Source organism: Lynx rufus, unplaced genomic scaffold (assembly GCF_022079265.1).
Source record: "Lynx rufus isolate CCGP_SWC_20201006 ecotype Redwood Valley unplaced genomic scaffold, mLynRuf1.p SCAF_6, whole genome shotgun sequence".
Classification (NCBI taxonomy): domain Eukaryota; kingdom Metazoa; phylum Chordata; class Mammalia; order Carnivora; family Felidae; genus Lynx; species Lynx rufus.
Window position 1 is genome coordinate 91,415,796 of NW_025814878.1, and position 15,334 is coordinate 91,431,129.

Here is a 15,334-nt window from a genome sequence, read left to right on the forward strand (position 1 = left end):
CTTTCTGAGCAGAGCTGTTAACTTATGACCTCCCAGACGCTAAGTCGCGCTTGCTGTCGGAACACAGTCTGTCAGGCCCCTCCGCTTTTGCAAGCCGGACTCGGGGGCTCTGCTTGGCCGGCGAGCCGCCCCTCCGCCCCGGCTCCCTCCCGCCAGTCCGTGGAGCGCGCACCGCCTCGCCGCCCTTCCTACCCTCTTCCGTGGGCCTCTCGTCTGCACTTGGGTCCGGTGACTCTGTTCTGCTAATCCTCTGGCGGTTTTCTGGGTTATTTAGGCAGGTGTAGGTGGAATCTAAGTGATCAGCAGGACGCGCGGTGAGCCCAGCGTCCTCCTACGCCGCCATCTTCCGTTTAAATTTGCAGTTCTTCATCCATTATGGTGACAAAGGTGGTTTTAGCAGCTATCATTACATTCGTTTACAGTTTCAAAGTGCTTTGGGTCCTTCCAGGATGAATGTACTTTCTTCCTTGCCTCTCATTCCTTAACTTATTTTCAGAAGACAGCAATGTTTACTGAAAGGAGCACATGCCACTGTGGTGACCACCATTGCCGGCCGTCCCGTCCCCTTCCTGGTGACCAGGGCCGCCGCCACCGAGCAACTGACACTAACAAGTAACTAACTACTCGCCGCCGCCGAGTCGGCCGCGCGCTCCCGGCCGCCCGCCCAGCCCACCAGCCTGCCCGCCTCCTCCCAGCCCCGCCTTCTTAACATTTTTATACTGATTGATTACATGTTGAGATGATAAAATTTTGGATATACTGGATTGAATAAAATATATTATTAAAATTTATTTCACTTATTTATTTTTCATTTTTAATTAAATTTTTCTTTTGAGGTAATTATAGATTCACATGCAGTTGCAAGAAAATAATATGGAGGCACCTGGGTAGCTCAGTCAGTTACCCACCTGACTCCTGGTTTCAGCTCGGGTCATGATCTCAGGGTTCATAGGTTTGAGCCCCTTATCAGGCTGTGTGCTGACAGTGAGGAGCCTGCTTGGGATTCTCTCTCTTCCCTCTGTCTCTGCCTCTTCTGCCCTCTCTCTCTCTCTCTCTCTCTAATAAATAAACTTTAACAAAAAGAAAACCTTTTTCATTTATGATTTCAATTGCATTCTCTTTGACTTCCTCAATATCCTTCTCCCAAGACTCAATTCTCACGCCCTCACATATTTTTTCGGAAGTTCAACTCTCCCAAAGCAGAAGCAGGTATCACTTTGTTTGCCTTTGCTGCTCCCTCTAGCGACCATCCAGTTTCTTTATCCTCTCATCTTTTTTTTTTTTTTTTTAATTTTTTTTTCAACGTTTTTATTTTTTTTTATTTTTGGGACAGAGAGAGACAGAGCATGAACGGGGGAGGGGCAGAGAGAGAAGGAGACACAGAATCGGAAACAGGCTCCAGGCTCTGAGCCATCAGCCCAGAGCCTGATGCGGGGCTCGAACTCCCGGACCGTGAGATCGTGACCTGGTTGAAGTCGGACGCTTAACCGACTGCACCACCCAGGCGCCCCTCTTTATCCTCTCATCTTAACAACTTTGAAATTCTTCCATCCCCAACCTAGTCCAGCCAGGCCTCTATCCTCCCTTGTCAGGTATACTGTTTTCATGTGTTCCTTCTTGTATCTTCATACTATTACCAAATTATTTTTCTTAAACATTTTTCTAATCCAAAAACACCAATGAATATTTAACCTCCTTAGTATGAACATTCAAGGTTCTGTCAATGTCTGTAACTAGCTACTTTTCAATTACGTGCAACAGAACAAATAGGTATTAGGTGGCTTGGGAAACAAGAAGATGAATACAATGTAATTTTCCCCTTTAAATCACTTACACAAAATAAAAAGAAACAGTCACTATTATACAACTAAAACTCACATAAATCAGTCATATAATGGGTGCTCTAACAAGGGCATAAATCAAGTGCCATGGAACTAGGGTAAAAAAGCCCAGTGTGTTACCATACCAATATGAATCCTTTGCTCCAGTCAGTTGGGTTATTCCATGATCACATGGTCATGTTTTGTATGTTCCTTCTCACTTTTGTCACTCCACTGGCCCTGCCTGGGGTAAAACCCTTCCTACTTCCCATGCCATCTAGCCAAAGCCAAGCCATTGGTCAAGACCCAGTTCAACTTCAGCTTCCTTTGGCACAATTCCTTGAACACTGTTTACTCATTCGATCACTAAATATCTACTGAACACAACTCTGTGTGCAGCCTTGGGGAACTAGCAGTGAACAAAGAAGTCAAATACCCTGTCCTCAAAGAACTTACATTCAAATGGGAGAACAGACAATGAATGCAGACATAAAGGTAACATCTAATTCCAAAAGCCTTGAAAATAAAACAGATTAATGGGATCAAGTGTGAATAGGAAAGGAATACTTTAGGTGGCCAGTAAAGCCTCTCTGAGGAGTTGGCATTGCAGCTATGATCCTATTTTAAGCAGGATTCCAGTCAAATGAGATCCAGGAATACTGCTCTAAGTAAAGGAAACAAAAGCAAAGATCTTGAGAAGGAATGAACATGGTGTGCTCCAGAGATAGCAATAAGGTCCAAGTGGCTAAACGTGTGAATGGGACAGAATGGAGAAGATGAAATTGGAATCATGAGTACACATGGCATTATAGGCCATAGTTATAAGTTTGGATTTTAGTCTAGATGTGATAGAAACTCAATAGAGGGTTCAGATCAGAAGACTGACATGATGTGATAAGCAAAGAGAACTCTGGCTGTTGTGTAGTGAACAGATTATATACGGAAGCAAGGAAGATACTCTGGAAGTAATCCAAATAATGGAAATGAAAAACATACGGTCTAGGTTGGCAGCAATGGAACAGAAAAATGCTTATGGATAATGAGCAGACAAAGGAATTGTAAGACCAGAGCATGGATGAATTATCAACATGGATGTTGCAGAGGCCAAGAAGAGTAACAAGAGTAATGCTAGTGCAAGAGACCATGACAGCATGCTACAGTCACCCGTGAACAAGAGCAGGAGACAGGGACGCAGGCAACAAGGAGAACTGTAATGGGATTACAGGGCTTTAAAGGAGCTATAGCTCTGCTAATGGAAGGCAGGAAGGCAGAGAAATGGTTTGCAAATGGTAAAATGGACCAAGGAAGATACATCTCATACCAAATTAAGGTGTGTGTGTGTGTGTGTGTGTGTGTGTGTGTGTGTGTGACAGAGAGAGAGAGAGAGAGAGACAGACAGACAGACCAACCGACCAAGAGGCACAGGAGAAACAACATCATTGAGAGAGCCAGATTTCAATGAGAAGAAAAATCTAAAGAAAACATTTGAAGAAGAAACTGAGAATATCAAGGGATGTGATAATGACATGCTGTTATAAGGACGAGGCAGTACAGATAGTTAGGAAGAAGTACAGATAAAGATACACTTAATCAATTTAGCACAGGGTCTCAAGCATAGACCCACAGATATGATCATCATAGCACTTAAGATAATTTATCATTATATTGATTATTTATTATTTACATGTTGTCTACCTCCCTCATGTAAGGTCCATGAAGGTAGAGGAATTTTCTGTTTTATTCACCTCTGTATCCACAGCACAGTGGCTGGTACATAATTGATGGGTTCAATATATATTCAGTAAATTAATGATTATATTTCTATGTCTTCCCACAGTATCCAGTGAAGTTCACAGTTGCTTGTGAACGGCAGAACATCTTGATTGAATCAGGAATAGAATTAACTTCTAACCATTCACATAGTATAAACACAAATCATATGGCACAGAGGAAGTGTTAGAGATAATAACTGTTTGAGGAAAGTAAAGGATGGGGCATCCTTGAGAACAAATTTCAATTCAACTGTACAAAGTGAGCAATCCTTATGTTATTTCTAGACATATTAACTGCAAGTACTTGATTATAATTTTTCCAAACAGGAAGACAACCTATTCATTCTGGTCTCTAAAAACTCCTGGTCTCTCCCTACTCACCTTATTCTTATTTCCAAGCATTAAAATGTCAATGTATTTTTAATTTATTGTAAATAATTTGGTAACTGTCTAAATAAAGATTATTTATGGCTGGTTTAGTTTCCCTTTTTGGGGTAGAGCAGAAATTCTACAATGCATTAAAAAGAAAAACTCTATAAATTATAGTAAAGCATACTACTCTTTCATTCTACAACAGAACCACAAAGTGAAGTTGAAATGAGCTGTCCATTAATCTAGCAGCAACACAAGCATGGGAGCCTATACTTAGTGTTAATGAAATCAACTGTAACCTACCAAAATTCATATGTTGAAGTCCTAACCACCAAGACCTCAGAATGTGATTGTATTTGGAGCTGGGGTCTTTAAAGAGGGAATTAATATAAATGAAGTCATGCGTGTGGGACCCTGATCCAATGTGACTGGTGTCCTAAGAAGAGGAAGAGACACCAGGGATGCACAAGCACACTGGAAAGACCACGTGAAAACACAGGGAGAAAGTGGCCACCTAAAAGTCATAGAAAGAGGCCTCAAATTTGCCAACACCTTCATCTCAGAATTTTAGCCTCCAGAACTGTGAGAACATAAATTTCTGTTGTTTAAGGCATCATCAGTCTGTAGTGTTTTGTTATGGCAGCCCTAGCAAACTTAGCATTTTCCATTTCTCTTTTTCTCAATGTATAAGGTTGGTGTGTAGGTAGGTGGGTGGGTGGGGCATTCATTTACTCATTCATTCATTCACTCAATGTATTTTAAACTTTTTTAAGTTTGTTTATTTCTTTATTGAGAGAGAGAGAAGAGACAGAGAGAGAGATAGCGTGTGCTTTAGCAAGTTACTCAGACTCTCTATCCCCCAGGTTTCCCATCTTTCAAATGGAGATAATAATGCTTGCTTTTCAGGGTTGATAGGAGATTTGAACTAAAGTAACTTCTGTTCCAAAATCTGACATATGGGAAGTAATCACTATTTAAAACAAGTAACATCTGAATGTCTGAATAGCACTTTGTATGTGCAAAGAAAGAGTCCTTACCTATATCCTCTAATTACATCCTTGTTTTTTTAATGTTTGTTTGTTTGTTTGTTTATTTATTTAGAGAGTGAGAGCGGGGGAGGGGCAGAGAGCGAGAATCCGAGCAGGTTCCGCACTGTCAGTGCAGAGTCTCACACAGGCTCTAATTCACGAACCAGGATACCATGACCTGAGCCGAAATCAAGAGGCGCTCAACCGACTGAGCCACCAAGATGCCCCTATTTTAAAGTTTATATATTTAAGTAATCTCTACACCCCACATGGGGCTTGAACTCATGCCCCACTCACTCACGTGATTCCAAGATCAAGAGTCACATGTTCTTCTGACTAAGCCAGCAGGCGCCCTTTTAGGTATAAGGTATTTAAATATAAACATACAAATACCATTTAGCTATCATCACCTAAAAGAATACCCCTTTGGAAAAACTGATTAAATTCTGTTCATCAGAATGCAAATAATTTCCTGATTAAGTTTGATTTTCCTATGATTACAAAAATTCACCTGTATAGCACATGGGACTTCCTTTAAAAATGATTGGCAAGCAATAAAATGAAATTCTCTCCCATCTCCTCACCCCAAAATAATCTTTGAAGAAAATCTATGCTTCCTCATTGACAAATGTTCAAGTTTAGAAGGATGCGATGCTTACCGAATCAATCTGATCCAAAGAAATCTTCCCAGCATTTCCCTGTGTACTGTAATCTTGACCAGTGTAAGAATGACTAAAATTAAAAAAGAAGAAAATATTAAAATAGGATTTTTACAACATATTTTAATCATTTCAAAGGAAATTTATTCTGATACAGATTAAAATCACAATAAGACATTTTACATATAAACGTTGGCAGAAACATAGCCAAGTATTTTAAAGGTATTTAACAGAATACATTTAAGTAACTTACTCAAAAATAATACAAAAATATAGTGACCATCTGGATCTCCTGACTTCTAAAGTGTCATTTCCATTTCTTAGAAGCATAATGCAATTTATTGTTAAAGTTCAAGTCTCTATTATTGATCCCTTATTAACAGCAGGGCAGCAGAGCAAGGGATACACTGGAGCTTAAATAAGGAACCATCACTTACTAGTGTGGGTCCTTCAGCAAGTTACTCAGACTCTCTATACCCCAGGTTCCTTATCTGTCAAATGGAGATAGTAATGCCTGCTTTGCAGGGTTGATAGAAGGTCTGAACTGAAGTAATTTCTCTTTAAGGACCTGACATATGGTAACTACTGTTTCTTAAAACAAGTAACATCTGAACAGCACTTTGCACATGTGCAAAGAGTCTTTATCTATATCTTCTAATTACACCCTTGGTTTTTTTTAATGTTTTATTTATTTTTGAGTGAGCACAAGCAGGGGAGGGGCAGAGAGAGGAGGACAGAGGATCTGAAGCAGGCTCTCAGCTCACAGCAGAGAGCCTGATATGGGGCTTGAACTCACAAACCCTAAGATCATGACCTGAACCAAAGTCAGACCTCAACCAACTGAGGCACCCAGGTGCCTTCATCCTTACTTTCTTTTTAACTTTATTTATTTATTTTGTTATAATTTTTTTTTTTTTACGTTTATTTATTTTTGAGACAGAGAGAGACAGAGCATGAACGGGGGAGGGTCAGAGAGAGAGGGAGACACAGAATCTGAAACAGGCTCCAGGCTCTGAGCTGTCAGCACAGAGCCCGATGCGGGGCTTGAACTCACCTCGAGATCATGACCTGAGCCGAAGTCGGCCGCCCAACCGACTGAGCCACCCAGGCGCCCCTATTTATTTATTTTGTGAGATCATGATGTGAGCAGAAATCAAGAGTCCAACGCTCAACCGACTGAGCCACCCAGGGACCCCAATATCCTCTAATTACATCTTCACAACCCTGAGAGTGTTTTAACTTTACATTTAACAAATGGGGGACCAGAGGAGTTAGAGACTTGTAAGATCAGAAGGCAAGTTTACAGTGCGGTGGGAATTCAACCTTTTATTTCTCAATTCCCTGTTTCTTGACTATACCACACCATCCTCTTCGTTGCTGTATTCTCATTTTCCTGTTGTATTATTTACAAATTAAGAAACAACATGGTATATATCATCTAAAGCCATCTAACTTCGTAAATTTTCAGCCTCTTGACACAATGCCCAACTCCAACACTGATTCAGATGCAGACATTCAGGAATGACACAACAAACAACAGCTGCAAGATTACACAGAAAACCACAGTCAAACCAAGGTTTATGCAGACTCCACAACTAAAGAAAAATTCTGGAGTAAAGTAGCACTACAATCCTAAAGAATTCCAGACTCTCTACCTAATACCTGCTCAGTGTAGACTCTTGCTGCTAAACAACACACACACTCGAGATGCTCTGTAGAAAGGCTATTATTCTTGCAATCAATCCATCTGCTGATTAAACAATGGGTATGAATTATGAAGCAAAACCAGAGTATATCTTGGGATGCTGCAGCCACTGCCTAGGAGACTGTTCCAAATGTAGATTTCCCATCCCGAGAGTTCTGCCTCCATAGGCTAAGAATGGCCTCAGAATTAATCTGAGAGCAGGAGGAGCAGAATGCCAATGAGTAGTACAGGATGATCCCAATCTCTAAAACACATTTTCTTGCCTGTGGTATTATTTCTCCTTTCAGTAACATATTTTGGACAATTAATGTATCATTGGATTCTAACCATTCCGTTTATCATAGTAGTAGCATGGCATACAAAACTCATGCTAAATTAAGCCAATAGTCGTCATTTAATTTTAATATTTCACATTTTAATATACAGTATAACGGAGAGTTGTTTCAGTGAAATCCCCCAAATAAAAACCTATTTCACTTTCCAACTTACATTACAGTAGAGCAAAGAGGCAGCATGAGGCAATGGAAATAGCAGTAGGCTAGAATCTAGAGATGTGTTCTTGTTTTTTAATCATTAGTTTGGCAAACTGGGGCAAGTCATTTAACTGCCCTGATTTGCACTATCCTCATTTGTAAACAGAATTAATAATGCCAGGCTTGTCTAACAGAAATACTGGAGAAATGAAATGATATATTCAAAGTAAACTGTATTTTATTTTATTTATTTATTTTTTTAAAAAATTTTTTTTTTAACGTTTATTTATTTTTGGGACAGAGAGAGACAGAGCATGAACGGGGAAGGGGCAGAGAGAGAGGGAGACACAGAATCGGAAGCAGGCTCCAGGCTCCGAGCCATCAGCCCAGAGCCTGACGTGGGGCTCGAACTCACGGACCGTGAGATCGTGACCTGAGCTGAAGTCGGATGCTTAACCGACTGAGCCACCCAGGCGCCCCAAAGTAAACTGTATTTTAGTACACAAAGAAACTGCAGTCTTGACCACGAAGCACAAAAAGACAGGATGGGAAAGGAGGCAGCATGATCCTACAGAGAAGCCATCAACCTGCTAGGAGGTACTGGGACACTGTTGACCTTTACAAGCTTCAGCTTTTCAGTCTACAAATACTGTTTAGGGTTCCTGGGTGGCGTAATCGATTAAGTGTCTGACTCCTGATTTCGGCTCAGGTCATGATTTCACCGTTGTGAGATCGAGCCCTATGTTGGGCTCCATGCTGAGCATAGAGCTTGCTTAGGATTCTCTCTCCCTCTCTGCCCCTCCCTTGCTTGCACTCTCTTTCTCTCAAAATAAACATTTTTTAAAAAGGACTATTGGGGCGCCTGGGTGGCGCAGTCGGTTAAGCGTCCGACTTCAGCCAGGTCACGATCTCGCGGTCTGTGAGTTCGAGCCCCGCGTCAGGCTCTGGGCTGATGGCTCAGAGCCTGGAGCCTGTTTCCGATTCTGTGTCTCCCTGTCTCTCTGCCCCTCCCCTGTTCATGCTCTGTCTCTCTCTGTCCCAAAAATAAAAAAATGTTGAAAAAAAAAATTTTTTTAAAAAAAAGGACTATTTAGATTTAAAAGATTAACAAATACAAATGTCCTCTATAAATGGTAAAATGATGCACAAACATGACTACTTATTGAGTATACAGAACCAAATGATATACTATCCCACAAAGAAGTTTTTCTCAGCCCAGATTATTGCAGTATACTAAATACAAAGAGAAGATATTTAAGAGGACACACACTTGCCTGAATGGCACCATAAAACACTTGTTCCTCCACAGTTTAATGGGCTATGCAAAAGAGCTAAATTTCAAGGGGGAAACAAAAGAGACTGGTAGCAATGATTAATGTAAAGACTAATGAGTATAAATAACTACAGACAGAATATAAGGAAACTGTATAGAGACATCATACTTCTAAAAATATTATCAAAAGACAGAAAGATGGCCACCAGCCAACCCCATAAGGGCAAGCATGAAACCCATGGGAGGAAAAATGACACAAATGAAGATGTTAAGCACCAGAATTAGGAATGAGATTTCTCCTCTACTCATTCAAGATCAGAAGGGGTAACTTATATCTTGGTTAGGGAGTTGGTACATATGGCTATTTAATACATGTTTGAACCAGTAATGGATGGATGAAACGGAGGTGGCAGGAATTTTCAGATACAGTACAAAAAAGGCAAATCACAAGAAGTGTTGCACCCAACGCTATGTAGGCAATAAAAAACTATGAAAAGATTTTAGGCAACAATTCACATAAATGTTTATACTTGAGAAAGAAAGCAATGTGGAGGAAGAACTAAAAAGGCCAGTGCCTGGGCAACAGAAAATCAGTTGGAAGAATACTGAAATATTACAGGCAGAAAAGGTGAGAGGCTGAAGAAAAGTGGTGGCACTGGATGGAAAAAGGAAGGCAATGAAAGAAGAAAAAGAAACAAATAATGCCACCACAAATGGATAAAAATCCTTAAGAAACAATTCACATGAAACTGGCTCTTTGGCTTTTACTTGGAAGTGCCAAGGGATGTTACTAACTGAGATTCATAGCAGGGACCCAGGAAAGGTGAGGCACTCTGTACCACATTCAAAGCCCATGTCAGCTTTGTATCATCCTGCTTCCAAGTGAAAGCAGCTGCTACACTAACAAACAAAAATATAAAAAATGGACTGTCAAGATACATTCTTATTTTCACGATTTAAAAAAACAGATCAATTTTATGAACATTTTTTAAATTGCTGTATTGGGGAAACACAGAAATAGTAAATTTTAACAACAAAAAATTGGCTCAAGATACACACACACATACACACATGTGTGCACGCAAACTCACCAGAAAATACTGTTTTCTATTTTAAATAATCAGTTTTATTTTGAGAAACACTCACTGTCACTTACGTACAATTTTCAACAAAGGAGATTAAGCAGGCAGCTTCTAAGCTTCTAAGCTTTCCAGCTTCTAAGCTTTCATTAGAGAATAAATTAAGATGTACCACAAATACCCTTTTTTTCAATACAGCAAACCAAAGCATGTTAATGGGCCACGAAATTCAAATTATGTCACTAATAACTATTTTGTGAAATATGAAGAGGAACTTTTGATCACAGAATCTTGAAAAATCAAGGTTTGACTTAATGTTTGGAGGTAAGGGATTAGGAATTACAGTGATTTATTTAAGTGCATCTTCCATGCATAAATTATCTCTTACTTGCTATAGTAGCAAATGAAAGACACAAAGGGTGAAATGTTACAGTTTTCTCAAGTTGCCAAAGAGCCAGAAAAGTAGTGAAAACATAAAGATGTGATTCAGTGAGTATCCAATTACATTAGAATAGTATCTGAACACATCCAGTTGTATAAGGATACAGCACAGTTGCGAAAATGTAACAGTTAACTACAATGTACCTGAATCATAAATAATTTCACTCCCCAGCAGAACCATGTAAATGCATAAAGCCCAAGGACAAAGCTTAATTTTTTTAATGTCATTAGACTGTCAGACTCTCTAACAAACTTCTCCCACATCCCAGCTGTTGTCCTCATCAGGCTATAACAGATTCTAATTACCGAAAACAAAACAAAACAAAAACACAAAACAAACAAAATCCCCCAAAACTTTCAAGAGTCCCTTTAGCCACTCAATCACTCCTTAAGCATCTCTGTGACCATGGAAGAGTCAAAAAGTAATGAAGGATCCAGGGACAATTCAGAAAGCACAGTGTGAGGAGTGCCACAACAATGCTCAAAACAAACGCTCCTGGAGTCCACAGAAAACAGGTCTCTTTAAAAGAAGGGTGTGAGGAGAAATAACCAACGTGCAGCATTAAAGCTTCTTGAGCAAAGAAATGGCACTGAACAGAGTGATATGTGTTGGAAACACAGACCTGAGGCCTAGCACAGAAGGATGAGATAAGAGGAGGACAATCAGCGAGAATCAGGAACTGCAGAGTAAGCAGAAGAGCAGGAGATTATAGTCAGAAAATAATCTGAGCTCAGAGGTTTAGAACTAGGATGTCATGACCACAGAAAAGGCAAAGTCTTGGTTATTTTAGTACTTTTATCATTTGCATGCAGTTTACCAACTGCATGCATATGCATTAAAACATTCTTAAATTTTGACCAAGTTCATAAAAGTATGTGATGTCATAGGAATTTAACAAGGTTATTGGAGGGGTTTAAAAGTAACTATGTGATAAGGAGGTGGGATTCTGGGCTAATAAGAAAGTCTTTCTCAGGATCTGGAGGGTGGGCACGTTATCAGAGGGACAAGCAGAAAGAGATAAGCAAAGCCACGGAAATCTTTTTTTTAATGTTTATTTTTGAGAGAGAGAGAGAGAGAGAGAGAGAGGGAGGGAGGGAGAGAGAAAGTGCAAGCGGGGGAGGGGCAGAGAGTGAGGGAGACACTGAATCTGAAGCAGGCTCCAGGCGCTGAGCTGTTAGCACAGAACCTGACTCTGGGCTCGAACTCTAGAACCGTGAGATCATGACCTGAGCCGAAGTTGGTCATTCAACCAACTGAGCCACCCAGGGGCCCCAAGCCATTGAAATTTCTTTAAAAAAATTTTTTTTTAAGCATTTATTTATTATTGAAAGACAGAAAGAGACAGAGCACGAGCATGGGAGGGGCGGAGAGAGGTGGAGACACAGAATCTGAAGCAGGCTCCAGGTTCTGAGCTGTCAGCATAGAGCCCGATGAGGGGCTCGAACTCACCAACCAGGAGACCATGACCTGAGCCAAAGTCGGATGCCTAACCGACTGAGCCACCCAGGTGCCCGCCCCACCATGGAAATTTCTAAATCAATTTCTTTACAGATGAAGAAGTTGGGTTATGTAGTGGAAAAGACAAGGAGAGGCAAAGGAGGGGGGGGGGGGGGAACAAACTGAAATTGGGTAGATAGGTCCTATAGTGCAGGTCTCTAAACAAAAACCATTAAAATTAAAAGCAAACTTTAAATCCTATCTCCTTTTCCAATTACATAGTGCTAAGTCACCATCTTAATGAAAATTTGAGGTTTGGTCAAGTTTAAACCTTTAAACACCTAAACATACTTAAAGAGTCAGGATGCCTGAGTGGCTCAGTAGGTTAAGTGTCTGACTCTTGATTTCAGTTCAGGTCATGACCTCCTGGTTTATGAAGTCAAGCCCTCAAGTCAGGCTCCACAATGTCGGAAGGGGGCCTGCTTGGGATTCTCTCACTCTCTTCTCTCTCTCTGTCCCTGTCCTGTGCGCGCTCACTCTCTCTCAAAATAAATTAATCAGCTTAAAAAAAGAAAAAGAACTAAATATATGCAAATTAAGTATTTTCTAAGAAAAGAGAATTTTATGATTGTATACAAGAAATCCTTTGATACACAGAAGTAATTCAGTGACTGTCTGTATTTTTTTGTTTTGTTTTGAGGCGATGGTGCTAAATTATCTAATCTCTACAATAAGAGAATAGCATACAAAATAAAAAAGCATTTTATTACTGTATCATTTGTTCAATAAACTTACACGCAACTTAATTAAAACTCAGTCACATTTGAGGAACTTTTTCCTCCCCTATTTCCTTGCTCATTAAACAGTAAGAGGTAAGCACAGTTAGTTTTCCAATATAGCTAAAAATCACAGTAAATAGAAAATTATAAAGCTAACAGTTTCAAATGAATTAAAACCTGAAAGGTTGAAAAGACTTTCAAAATATCCAGAATACATATCTATGTAACCAAATTTAAAATGATCCTAATTGAACTCAAACTGAACCATTCAAGGGTGCGGTGGTGGAGGGACAAATGAGACAGGAAGGTATATTTAATTATATCAACACAGAACTGGAGTTTTCCCCCAAACACTACCACACAACATCTACTTTACAGAATAAAAAATACAGTGGATATACATAAAGATAAATCTGCACACATTTGATCTGTGAATCATAGGTGAAAGGCAGGTCTACTCCTAGTCTTTGTAAAAACGAGAAATTTAAGTCCTGTTCAATACACCACAAATATCAATATGAGCACTTAGGTACTCAACAGGGAACTGTTTTTGAGTGTTGAAACTGAGCACTGGAAACAAAATGAAGAAATTATATGAAAGTGGATCTCTGAGTCTCCACTGCAAGATTAGCTGGTTAAGGAAAAAAAAAAAATAGTCTTTTCATGCTGTGGTGCTTATCGTTAGCAGAAGAGGGATCACTGCACCTTGGCTCCAAGAGTGGATTCAAGAGCTCTGCTACTGTGACATAAATGCCACAGGGCAAAATGGACAAAATGAGAGGTCAAAAGTCAGCTTTTCACAGGTGATCACTTCTCCAATCATTTTCTCCCTTTCTGACTATATGAAAACGTGATGGAATAAACAAGGAGTCATGGAATAGTTATAACACTTCAGGAATTCTCTGCAGCCCCCCTCCCTGCATTTGCATACATTTTCCAAGTCCAGTTTGCCCAAGGCAAACACGTGGGCAGAACAGAATAATAAGGGAGTAAGTAGAGTGATGAAGATGACAGATTTCAGAATCCACTAGTCATGGGTTTGCATACACTCGCTATCTGTGTGACTCTGTAAACACCTTTTATTTATTCTTTGCTTCCTCACTGGGAAACATCATAAAAGGGATCACAAAAGTACCTTCCTCAAAGGGCTGTTGTGAGGATCAAATGAGATATCTGTCAAAGAGTTTATCACATTTTTCACTCAAATTGTTATCATTATTATCATCATGAACATCCAGGCTTAAATTTATTGCATTTGAACATTTTGGTTATTGATTTTCTCTATTCCTAAAATTCACCAGCTTCATCTCTTAAATATTAGTAAATATGTTTCTTTCCTACCTTCTTTATACTATCACATAAAATATTTAGTTTGCAAGTGGAATAATTTAGATGTCTTTGAATAATCTCATGATCTGGAAAGTTTTGTCTAAGCTAACACTCTTAGGAAGTTTACAAAGTGTAAAAATTCAACGTCAAACACTGGAGATTTCAATGGAATCCAGTCTTGTAGAGCTACAACATTGTCCAGTATAGTAGCCATTTACCAAATTTGACTACTGAGCACTTGAAATGCAGCTTAGTCTAAATTAAGATGTTCAATACATGTAAAGTATACACTGGGTTTCAAAGACTTAGTATGAAAAAATTACTGTAAAACATTTCACTCAACTTTTTTCATATAATTACATGTTGAAATGATATTTTGGGTATGAGTTAAACAAGGTATTATTAAAGTTAATTTCACTTAAGTAATTTAAAATTACCTATGAAGCTCACATTTGTTTCCTGGGGCAATCATGTTTTCACTGGACAGGACTGTTACAGAGTGAGGAGGACTTAGGCAATCAAATGATTCTCTTGAGGACTAGGAACACCTATATAATAGCCAACTGACTCACCTTGACTTCAAGTTAAGACTCATCTCTGCAGGTCATTAGCAAAATATAAACTGCAATTGGGTCCACTAAAGGAAGTGCCTCAAGTCTACTGCAAATATGCTTGCTTTCACATTTTACTTGGGAATCAAGTTTTTAAATTTTAGCCACAGGTTGCCACCTATAGTATTAGGAAAGCAATCTTGAATCCTGATTAGCTTGGAAGGGGCATGAAAGGTTTCCTTGGGAAAAAACAAAGCTGTGACACATTTCTATCTGGGAGTTTGGGGGACTGCCTGGCTCACTTCAACACCTAATGACAACTGTCCATTCTCTCATTTGTAAGAAGACATGCATGCTAGGTGGGATATGAATAGGATGACAGGAAAACCCTGGGCCAGACTGGAGAGAATTCCTCTCCCATCCTCAGAAATGTCTCTCTGCCCTCCCTCCCTGTCAACAGATTCTGAGGGTCATAAAATAGCAGCATATAAAAAATATTTCCTTTCTTTGTTAAGCATTTCCCAGTCCTCTTGAACCTGAAGAGGTTAACACTATTTACTTCTATCCGGCAGCCTACAGTTTATCATATCTTAAAAACTGGTATAAAATAAAAAA

The 15,334-nt window shown here is 39.6% G+C and overlaps 1 protein-coding gene across 1 annotated transcript in view; it reads right to left on the bottom strand.

Annotated features, from left to right (window-relative positions):
- Positions 1-15,334, bottom strand: part of PRIM2 (DNA primase subunit 2) — a 358,287-nt gene that overhangs the window by 147,510 nt on the left and 195,443 nt on the right. Inside the window, exon 9 of the mRNA XM_047102680.1 lies at positions 5,652-5,724. Coding sequence (XP_046958636.1) covers positions 5,652-5,724 — 73 coding nt within the window. The remainder of the gene's footprint in view (positions 1-5,651; positions 5,725-15,334) is intronic.